General features: G+C 36.9%; 1 protein-coding gene across 19 annotated transcripts in view; it reads right to left on the minus strand.

Annotated features, from left to right (window-relative positions):
• Positions 1-793: 793 nt before the first annotated feature.
• ABI2 (abl interactor 2) overlaps positions 794-12,115 on the minus strand; it is a 130,463-nt gene continuing 119,141 nt past the window's right edge. For all 19 annotated transcript variants that reach the window (XM_007501901.3, XM_056808238.1, XM_056808233.1 and 16 more), the window contains one exon: positions 794-5,640. In XM_007501901.3, coding sequence (XP_007501963.1) covers positions 5,465-5,640 — 176 coding nt within the window. In that variant the 3' untranslated portion in view covers positions 794-5,464. The remainder of the gene's footprint in view (positions 5,641-12,115) is intronic.

The raw sequence follows: 12,115 nt of genomic DNA on the forward strand, positions 1-12,115 counted from the left end.
GAACATTGGGGAGAGAATTTGGACTGGATTCCAGAAATCTAAAATGAAGGCACAAAAGAAAATTAAGTCCCCATAATTCTGCCATTAACTCCCCCTCCCCCTCCCTCCAAACCACCTCTGCCATCTCTTCCTACACTCAGTTTTCAGGCTATAAAGATTACTGGTACTGGTCCCTGCTCAAATATGACATCGATTTTGTCTATAAGACTCAAAAGGCATCATTGGCCAGAAGACTAGCTCTATATAAACATTAGCTGAGTGCCAAGAACTAACGAGAGTTTACATCAAACACCTATCTCTGAGAATTTTAGTGCTCACTTGATTTCACATCTCCAGCAAACTTAGGGATCCAAAGCAGGCAAAGCAGCATAGTAGAAAACATCTCTGAGCCAATTTCCTCATTTGTCAAGGGCAATAATACCAATTATTAAACAAAATAATAATCAGGACTGATGTGAATATTGGAGCATTCTATAATCACTGAGGGCCAAATAATGAGTCATTAGTAGCTTGGTACTTTACTAGCAATCGCCCTAGGAACAGTAGAATACCTGGTCTATAAAAGACAAACAGGGGTAGAAAAGGACCCAAGTGTTTTCAAACTGTTTTAAATTCTTTTTAACATCGAATGCCAAATGCAATCTCCCCAAATGTCCTTGGTTTAGAGCCTCTGTTGTCTTTTCCCCCCGGTTTCCCCCAAATCTGTTTGTCCTTAAAGTATCTTGTGCCTATCTGAGACCACTGAAGGTAAAATGGTTCCCTTTCAAGAATAAATACATTCACCAGCCAATTCTATGTGCTTTGTGGGTTTTTATTTAGGACTTAAAACAAGTTCTCAATACACAGCAACAGTTAATTCCAAGTACAATCTAAAAAAATGTGAAAAGTCAACATTCCCCACTCATTTGGAGGCAGCTTAATGGCACACATATGCTAAACATTACTGGTAGCAGACAAGGACTCCCCAGAGTCCTCCATGACTTGTAGTATGTCTCACTGCCAACAACTACCTTTTCTCTGGGAGCTAAAAGCACATCGGTTGGATTAGTTAGCACTGCCAGAGCACAAATCACGGCCATCCTATCTGTAAACCAAATGTTTCTGTTGTTTCTTAAAAATGTACATGGACACAAGGTATGGTAGAAACTGCTTTTCCATAGAATTCTGAAGTTGCAAAAGACACTTCCATCTTAATGTGAAAATAAGCACTTTTCTGTGTTTTTTAAATTTTTTACAAAAATGTTTCAAGATATTTCGCAAGGTTCATTTGTGTAAATAATCCATTTGTCCACAGGTTGGCCCTGTCATATTGGTCAATTTTCATATAACTGAATGAGTCAATAAGAAATAGGAACAAAGATTAGCAGAAAATAATCTTCAGCTACCAAGCACGATACCTCTTCAGTGGGTGGCTCTCCTTTAAGACTGCTGGGCAGTGTACCCACACACTGCTAAATACCGTATCAAATGTATGTGCAACATGTGTATTGTCAAGGAGAAAAGACTACTTGTACTGGACAGCGATTTGCACTGAAGTACCATTTTTTAAAAAAATCCCCATTTCACTAATGAACTTGCACTCGGCATACTGATTTAATAATTCAAAGAGGAACGGTGCATAATACTCTAATGGCATTTATCAAAACATGGCCATGCTTTTTTCAAGTATCTTCCTAAAGACATCAAGTGGAACTCCAATGTTCTCACAGTTTTCAAGAAAAACAGTGTATTTAATCAAAACAGCATGGTATAGCAGAAAGACCACGGGACTGGGTGTCATAATTCTAGTCCTGGCCCTGCCACTAACTAGCTGTGGGACCTTGAGCAAGTCACTTAATGTCCCTGGGCCTCAGTTTCCTCATCTATCAAATGAGGGGGGCCAAACTAGATGACCTAAGGTCCCTTCTGGCTCTGAAATTTTTTATGAATCTAAGTAAACCCATTTGGGGATGTTTCCCCCTTAATACCAGTGAAGGTGGAATTTCCAGCCAGTGAATTAAGTGTAAACCGATGGAAATTAAATGCCTACCTTCCTAAATACTTAGAGATTGCCTGCTATCCTCTACATAAGGCTGTTTTGAATGTCATGGTGACTCCCAGGACACAACATGCTCTCTCCACTAGAGAAATATGTGGTTAAGAACAATAGGAGAGGTATTCTAATGTGAAGGCAAGTGCTGGAATAAGAAAAAGTTTAAACACAAATAAGTACACACAATTTCCTACCTCACCAGAACTAAAAATTGCAGTAAGTTGCCGTGTTTTTCTTTTAGGAAGAAGTAAGACTGATGAAGTAACTCAAAAACCACAAGTACATGAATACTCTCACTCTAAAGATGCAAGAAAACCTGGTAAATGATTGACCTAAATTGGTATCCTTCTGCCTGGTGACACAGAATCAATCAGTCCCTCCAAAGCAGAGCATTTAAAAATACCAGCTGCCTGCTTACCCTAATTAAATTGCCAAAACAAGCAACACTGAGGGAGGTAAAAACAAAGCAGCCGAGCAATGGAAAAAGACACACTGCTGAGCCAGACAAGAGGAGCTTCATCTTTATCGTCTGACAGCAGGCTGATCTTCTCAGCATCCTAGATTGGCACTTTTTATTTTTCAAGTTTGTCATCTTCCCCCTAAGGCCATAGAACAAGAAGTGTATTTTCATATCTCCATGGAAATGAAATACCAAAAAGGAACAGCCATATTGGGCTACTACTCTTCGTGGGGTCTTGGAGGAAGGGTGAAGGTAAAACCAAATATAACTTAGGACAACACGATTCCAGAGGAAAAAGGTTTCATTTCAGTTATGGACCTCATCTCTAGTTACGACACGGCTGAGGGCTGGTCAGTAGCTTTTGGATCACTTTGGCTACAGAATAGTCTGCACTTTTCTCAAATCTACACTTTTCCAAGCATTTTTAAAAATTATTTTTTCAATAGGACAAAAGGGGGAAACTTACAAATGATAAAATTGGAAACACCACCCTCACTATTAGTAGCATGCAGTCTATGAAATATTACATACATTAAAAAGTCTCCAATTAATCTGGGGTTTGATCACAAAGAATCCTCCCTAGACAAGCTATAGAATTTTAAACTGTACAAAATAAAAAAATGTGTGTGAAATCCAACAATTTTTTTTTTTTACACATCAGTACTGAATAGAGCAAAAACCAGCAGCAATTAACCCATGGACTCCCTCCAGTGACTCTACAAGATGAAAAACTTCACAGATATCATCAGCAGGTTGCAAAAGAAAGCACTTGTCCAAGAAACCAAATCCATTCCTAGAGAAAACCCTAAGCCTATCTAGCGCTGAAAGCCTGGCACAGCTGACGTCTCTATTTCTGTAAGTGCATTTGGCAAGCCTTTTAGACCTCCAGAACGGGTCGGCTTCGTGAACCCACTAAGCACTCTGAAGCAGAAAATCCCGCAGGTCCAGGTACTTACTGGGAATAACTAATTTCAGGAATATACAGACCCAGTCCTAAGCAGCACTACCACTCCCCCACCCCAAAGGAAAACCCAAACTCTAGGCACATCAGTCCACGTTAGGCAGTAAGAGAGATTCCAAACTCAGATAGTCAACCACGGATTGATTTTTAAAGGGAAATAACAGGCTCAAAGGGATCCCTGGTGTTAATGCTGAGGGGGGGAAAAAGATTTTTGGTCATTTGCTTAATAAGAGTGCTCAGGCACAGGTGAGTTAAGTTGGTGAGAATATGGGACTGCCAGGTGTCCAAAGACCTGAAAACAGTCACTAAATGGCTGTGAGAGAGGGGCAGAGCGAAGTGTTTCTGATCACAGAATTGGATAACTGGGCCTCAGTTCAAGTCGTAAAGAAGCTTTCTGGTCAAAGGCCTTTGGTTGCCCAACTGAATCTGAATGTCCATTCTTGCCAACACCCTCCCCACCTATCACTCAAGTTCACCAAACCTGGCTGCTTTGTCAGTCTCTCAACACTGCACTCGGGCACGGGAAGCCCTCACCTGACATGACACAATTCTGTCCAAGTGTCTAGAATCATAGTCTGTAGCATCAGGGGGAAGTGAACTGGTCCCATTATTAGGTCATTTCTCTTTCAGCCCTCCACACACCCCCCTCCTACACCCCCAGGACTTTGATTCTCAGGAGCCATTTCTCAAATTGTAAAGTGTGGAAAAGGGAAGGTTAAAAATGTACTTTTCTTCTAACCCCGGGAGGTGAACTCCCAAGAATTCATACTTTCTGCTTAAGTTCCACCAGAAGGTTTAGCCCACATAACTGACAGCATCAGTATTTGACCTACTAAACTTATTCCAGTATTGTATTTTTCATCATGGGTAAAGTGAAAAAATCTTTTAATAGGAACAGACCCTTATTTTCCAATTAGGAATGAGAGACTCATAGATTTTGTTTGGGGTTCTTTTTTCTTATAAAGGGAAAGCAGCTTAGACGATGCAGATAAAGCTGCAGAGAGCAGCAATCCTTTCACTTCCACTATGAAGACTTGCTGACAGACCTAAAAACTACTTGTTCTTTCCAAATAAGACTAAGAAGATTTTTCTACACACTGAAAGATTAAAAGGAATGTCTGCTCTGAAATCATATTTTTTCTTCTCCAAGCTTTAATGCTCAGAATGAGTTTTCATCTTGACTGCTAATGAGAACATGTTATTCAAGTATTAACTTAAAATCTTCAGACTTTATCATCAGAGCTCACCGGGAATATAATCTCCATTTCACCCTACCCTGTGCTGTGGGTGGCAATGTCATTTTCACAGGAATATGAAATAAAATCTGTGGCACCAGTGAGTTAGCCAAAGCTTTCTAAACATTATCATCTTAATGATTTAAACTGACAGTTATAATGATACATGAGTCAGTTTTGAATTCACTTGCTTCAGCCACAAACTGCTAAGTAATTCCAAATTCTAACTGCATTAAACAAGTAACAAACCATCTGGAAAGCTTTTTAAAACTTTAGTTTAAAAGTTTTTAAACTTTCATATACAGTCTCCAATGCTTCATTTTCAGGGAGAAGAAAAAAGTGACTAAGATGCCCAATAGGTCATAAGGTTAATACTATCACAGCATGTTGGCATTTCAAATGCCAAGCATTAAAGCAAGGGAGAAAACTCTGGATTAGATAGGATTCCTGAGAAACATCCTAGATTCTACCTGTCTTATCTTGACTTTCATTTACATAAATAGGTCATTTTTCTACACACCCAGAGACAAAAAGGTCAGCTTAATTACTTCAGAGAGCTCAGCACAGCCACTACCATCAGAAAATCCATTTGTTCATACTTTTAGGTCACTAAATTACTTTTTTATGATAATTTTTTAAGCCAAAACACATAAGTAGTTTTATTACAATTATCCTTATTCTTCATCCATGAGTTCACATGAGCGTATTCCCCCAGACCTTGTATAAATCTGAAAAGTCCCTAATAGTTTCTTTTGATCCCGGTACATCATCGATCTTCACTCAGAATAATGCATGATGGACTCCACATAATTTCCTGGGAAGAGCCCTGTCACTCCATTCATGACTCCCTCATACCAACCATCATCATTCTTCTTTATGACATAAATGATAGCTCCTTCCTGAAATGAGAGTTCGTCCTCTTTGTCTTTCGTGTAATCATAAATTGCAACAACTACAAAAAAAAAAGGCCATGAAAGAATGAGATACATAGGAATTTTAAAAAATCATAAATGAACAGGTACAGAGATTCTCAAGTCACAGTAATTTTCTAAAAACAAAAAAAATTCTGCCTGTGTGTGTCCATTACCCGCTTAGCTTGCTCAAATTGTCACATCTTAACCCAGAAGAAACTTCAGCCTTCTCAAAGATTTTTCTAGTTCCCAAATATTTGGTTATTAAGGCTATTACAATGACATCATAAACGTGTCCTAATTGCTGTAAGTCAGTCTTTAAGAACTTAATAAACACCTACTATGATGACACTGTGCTAAGTGCTGGAAATACAAGAAGAAATAAAAAACAGTCTCTGTCCTCAAAGAGCACACAGTCTAATTACAGAGGATATATTAAATTTTTTTTTAGGCTGAAGTGAATTTAAAAACTATAATTATATCAATTTCACCTGAAGAGCCTTCCCCTTGCTGCCTCAGGATGCAAATATTACTCTCCATCCCTGAACTTTGACTAAATCTCAGCATCTTTGGTAATTTTAATAAAAATTTTCCACCACTGCTACTTGTTTCTACTCTGATATTTGGTATTGGGTTAATAAGTTTAACTACTAAGCTTCAGACTACTTAGAAAAATTAGAAATGAATTATGATTATGTTGTAGAATATTAGTATAAATGTTATACTAATATTAACTTAAAATATTCAGTCCCCTGGTGCAGTCTGAAAAATTCAAATTTTTGATCCATTTGAGCAAAATCCAAATGATTTTAAATTGCATTAAAAAGATAACATTAGTACTGTTATCGATCAATCCATGAGCATCTTTAATGCCAGATGTTGAAAATAAAAGAACAAAAAAGAATCTAAATGGCTATAATCTATCAGGGATGAGAAAAATGCACATATAACTCTCTAAATAGATACAAAACACCTACACAAGGTTATATGAAGAAATTATTCTCCTTTTTTTCCCCTCCAGTAAACATTTTATTTTTTCCCCAACTACAAGTAGAAGCAATTTTTAACATTCATTTTCTCACATTTTGAGTTGCAAATTCTTTCCCTTCCTCTCAACCTGCCCCATTCTCTTGAGACAGTTAAGAAATTTGATATAGAATATACTATCATAATTCATATTTCCATATTCATCATATGGAGGAAGATACATATCAATTTCTTAAAGTCTATAAGAAAATAAAGAGAAAAACAGTATGCTTAGATTTGCATTTAGGTTTCATCAGTTCTTTTTCTGGTGACAGCATTTTTCTTAAGTCCTTTAAAATGTTCTCCTGGATTAGCTCACTTGACTCTGCAAGCAGTTCATATAAGTCTTTCCAGGTTTTTCTGAAATTGTCTCACTCATAATTTCTCATTACAAAATAGTATTCCACTAAAATTTTATACTTGTTCAGCCATTCCCCAATTGATGAGCATCCCTTCACTTTAAAATTCCTTGCCACCAGGCAATCTTTAAGTTCTTGGGGATGGACCTGCCACTAAGAGCAGCTGGACACTACTGAGGACTGGGGAAAAATATCCTTAGGGCAAAAACCCAATACAAAGATCACCCACATTCCTCACTTAGACATCTGACCAAGAAGGAACAAGGCAATGGCCACCAACTCCCAGGAACTAAAATTCACAAATACAAAAAAAAAAATGGTGACCCTTGATAATTTTTATGCAGAAAAATCCCAGACTAAAGAAGAGGTAGCAGAAGATGACCAATGATTAAACACATCCAAACCTTCAGAAAAAAAAAATGGAAATTGTTCACAAGTTATTGAAGACTTTAAATCTGAGATTGTCAGAAAAATGGAAGAGATATGGGAAGAAAAGTGGGAAATAGTCCAAAAAGAAAATAACATTTTAAAAGACAGGATCTCCCACTTGGAAATTGAGGCCCAGAAATCAAATGAAATAATAAGCAAACTGAAGACCAGAAATGACCTGCTGGAAGCCATGAAAAGCAGGATAGATCAAACTAAAAAAGAAAATCAAAAGATCTTAGCTGAAAACCAATCATTAAAAACTAGAATTGGGCAAGTAGAAGCCAATGATCTCACAAAACAGCAAGAATTAATAAAGCAAAGTCAAAAAAATGACATTAGAAGGCAACACAAAATATCTCATTGAGATGGTGGTTGACCTTGAAAATTGAAATTGGAGAGAGAATTTGAGAATCATGGGTCTACCCAAAAACCTAAAAAAAAAAACCCAGAAAACTTGACAACATACTATAAGAAGTTATCTATTAAAACTGCCCTGAGGTTCTGCAACAAGAGGGCAAAATAGACACTGAAAGAGTCCATAGATCACCCACTACATTAAATCCTCAAAAGACAACCCCCAGGAGTGTAATTGCCAAATTCAGGAACTTCCAAGCTAAGGAGAAAATATTACAAAAAGCCAGAAAGAAACAATTCAGATATCAAGGAGCACCAATCAGGATTACACAGGATCTGGCAACCTCCATGCCAAAAGACCGCAAGGCTTGGAATACAATATTCAGAAAGGCAAGAGAATTGGGTCTACAACCAAGGATCACCTACCCATCAAAACTGACTATATACTTCCAGGGGAAAGTATGGGCATTCAACAAAATAGAAGACTTCCAAATATTTGTAAAGAAAAGACCAGAACTAAACAGAAAATTTGATATCAAATACAAAAACCAAGAGAAACATGAAAAGGTAAATAAGAGGGGGGTCTTATTTTTTTGTTGTTGTTCTCTAAGGACCTCAAATAAGGCCAAATCGTTTATATTCCTATATGGAAAATGTTATACGTAATTGTCAAAATTTGCATTTACTATTAGAGCAGTTGGAAGAATTATTCAAAGGTAGAGAATGGGGTACTAAGTTGTTTAAAATCATATATTAAAAAAGAAAAAGAAAGGGGGGCGTGTGGAAATGGCACAAAGAGAAACTTGAAGGAATAAGAAAATTAGGATAATCTATACTACACAAAAAGGCACACTGAGTGGGGAGGGGAAGAATACAACTATAAGAAAGAGAGAAAGAGAGTGCTAAAAAGTAATATTCAAACCTAATTCTGTGGAATCAATTCTGAGAGGAAATAGAATCTAGATCCATTGGTGTATTGAACTCTCTCTTACCCTATAGGGAAGCTGAGAGGGGAAAACTAAGGGGGGAAGTGGAGAGGGAGTTAAAAAAAGAGGGGGAAGGGAGTTTAATAGACTAAAAAAACAAAAGGGGAATAAAAAGGGAGGGGGAAGAACAGGAGGGTGGGAGGGAAGCAATTCAGGGGGGGGGTAGGGTATCTTAAAAAGATCTCAAAAGAAAATTAAGAGGAATAAGAAGGGAGGGGAGAGAAAAGAAAGTAAAATAAGGGTGGGGATTAGAGGGACTGATTAAAAACAGAATACTGAAAAAAATTAAAAAAGTAAAAACAGAATACTGGTGTAGAAGGAAATAATGAAAGGAAAGGGCAAGACAAGGAGAGAAAATCAAAATACTGGGAAATACACAGGTAGTAATCATAACTTTGAATGTGGATGGTATGAACTCGCCTATAAAGCAGAAGCAAATAGCAGGGTGAATCAGAAACCAAAATCCTACCATCTGTTGTTTACAAGAAACACACATGAGGAAGGTAGATACGCATAGGGTAAAAGTAAGTGGATAGCGCAAAAATCTATTGGGCATCAACTGAGAAAAAGAAGGCAGAAGTCGCAATCATGATATCTGACAAAGCCAAAGTAAAAATAGATCTAGTTAAAAGATATAGGGAAGGTAATTATATCCTGATAAAAGGCAGTATAGACAATGAGTAAATATCAGGACTCAAAATGTATGCACCAAATGGCATCACATCCAAAATTTTTAAAGAAGAAACTAGCGGAGCTCAAGAATGAAATAGATAGAAAAACTATACTAGTGGGAGACCTGAATATTCCTCTATCAGAACTAGATAAATCAAACCAAAAAATAAACAAGAAAGAAGAGAAGTGAATGAAATCTTAGAAAAATTAGAGTTAGTAGATACTATCTAGAGGAAAATAAATAGAGCCAAAAAGGAATACACCTCAGCAGCACATGATACATTCACAAAGACTGATCATGTACTAGGGCATAAAAACATTGCAAACAAGTGCAAAAGAGCAGAAATAATAAATGCAATCTTTTCAGACCACAATGCAATAATTAGCAAGGGTATATGGAGAGGCAAATCAAAAATTAATTGGAAATTAAACAATACAATTCTCCAAAATTGGTTAAAGAACAAATCATAGAAACAATCATTTCATTGAAGAAAATGACAATGAAGAGACCTCCTTTCAAAAGCTATGGGATGCAGCTAAAGCAGTACTTAGAGGGAAATGTATATCCTTGAGTTCATATATTAATAAATTAGAGAGGGCAGAGGTCAATGAATTGGGCATGCAAACTAAAAAAATTAGAAAGTGAACAAATTAAAAATCCCCAGATGAAAACTAAATTAGATCCTAAAAATTAAAGGAGAAATTAATAAAATTGTAAGCAAAAGAACTATTGAATTAATAAGTAAGACTAGAAGCTGGTACTTTGAAAAAAACAAATAAAATAGACAAAGTACTGGTCAGTCTAATAAAAAAAAAGGAAAGGAGAAAACCAAATTGACAGTACCCAAGATGAAAAGGGAGACCTCACCTCAAATGCAGAGGAAATTAAGGCAATTATTAAAAACTATTTTTCCCAATTATATGGCAATAAATACGGCAATCTCGGTGATATGGATGAATATTTACAAAAATACAAATTGCCTATATTAGCAGAACAGAATACTTCAATAACCCCATATCAGAAAAAGAAATTGAACAAGCCATCAAAGAACTTCTAGACAATATAAAATACTTGGGAATCTATCTGCCAAGAAAAAACACAGGAACTATATGAACACAACCAGAAAACACTCTCCACACAATTAAAACTAGATCTAAATAATTGGAAAAACATTAATTGCTCATGGGTAGGATGAGCTAACATAATAAAAATGACAATCCTACCCAAACTAATTTACTTATTTGGTGCCAAACCCATCACTACCAAAAAACTTTTTTATAGAATTAGAAAAAACAATAACAAAGTTTATTTGGGAGAACAAAAGATCAAGAATATCAAGGGAAATTATGAAAAAAAGTGCAAAGGAAGTTGGCCTAGCAGTACCAGATCTTAAACTGTTCTATAAAGCAGTGATCATCAAAACCATATGGTACTGGCTAAGAGACAGAAAGGAGGATTGGTGGAAGAGACTTGGGGTAAATGATCTCAGTAAGACAGTCTATGATAAACTCAAAGATCCCAGCTTTGGGGACAAAAATCTACTATTTGACAAAAACTGCTGGGAAAACTGGAAAACAGTATGGGAGAGATTGGCTTTAGATCAACATCTCACACCCTACAGCAAGATAAACTCAGAATGGGTGAATGACTTGAACATAAAGGATACAATAAGTAAATCAGGTGAACACAGAATAGTATATTTGTCAGATCTTTGGGAAAAGAAAGATTTTAAGACCACGCAAGAGTTAGAAAAAATTACAAAATGCAAAATAGATAATTTTGATTACATTAAATTAAAACGGGTTTGTACAAACAAAGCCAATGCAGTCAAAATTAGAAGGGAAGCAACAAAGTGGGAAACAATCTTTATAACAAAAACCTCTGGCAAAGGTCTAATCACTCAAATTTAAAAGGAACTAAATCAATTGTACAAAAAATCAAGCCATTCCCCAGTTGATAAATGGGCAAGGGAAATGAATAGGCAATTTTCAGATAAAGAAATCAAAACTATTAATAAGTACATGAAAAAAGTGTTCGGAATCTCTTATAATCAGAGAAATGCAAATCACAACAACTCTGAGGTATCACCTCACACCTAGCCGATTGGCTAACATGACAGCAAAGGAAAGTAATGAATGTTGGAGGGGATGTGGCAAAGTAGGGACATTAATGCATTGCTGATGGAGTTGTGAACTGATCCAACCATTCTGGAAGACAATTTGCAACTATGCCTAAAGGGTGCTAAAAGACTGCCTAGGGGACAGCTGGGTAACTCAGTGGATTGAGAACCAGGCCTAGAGACGGGAGGTCCTAGGTTCAAATCTGGCCTCAGCCACTTCCTAGCTGTGTGACCCTGGGCAAGTCACTTGACCCCCATTGCCTAGCCCTTACCACTCTTCTGCCTTGGAGCCAAGGTACGGGTTTAAAAAAAAAAAAGACTGTCTGCCCTTTGAGCCAGCCATAGCACTGCTGGGCTTGTACCCCAAAGAGATAATAAGGAATAAGACTTGTACAAGAATATTCATAGTCGCACAGTTTGTGGTGGCAAAAATTGGAAAATATGGGGATGCCCTCCAATTGGGGAATGGCTGAACAAATTGTGGTATCTGTTGGTGATGGAATACTATTGTGCTCAAAGAAATAATAATCTGGAGGAATTCCATGTGAACTGGAACGAGCTCCAGGAATT

The sequence above is a fragment of the Monodelphis domestica genome, chromosome 8 (genome assembly GCF_027887165.1).
Source record: "Monodelphis domestica isolate mMonDom1 chromosome 8, mMonDom1.pri, whole genome shotgun sequence".
Classification (NCBI taxonomy): Eukaryota; Metazoa; Chordata; class Mammalia; order Didelphimorphia; family Didelphidae; genus Monodelphis; species Monodelphis domestica.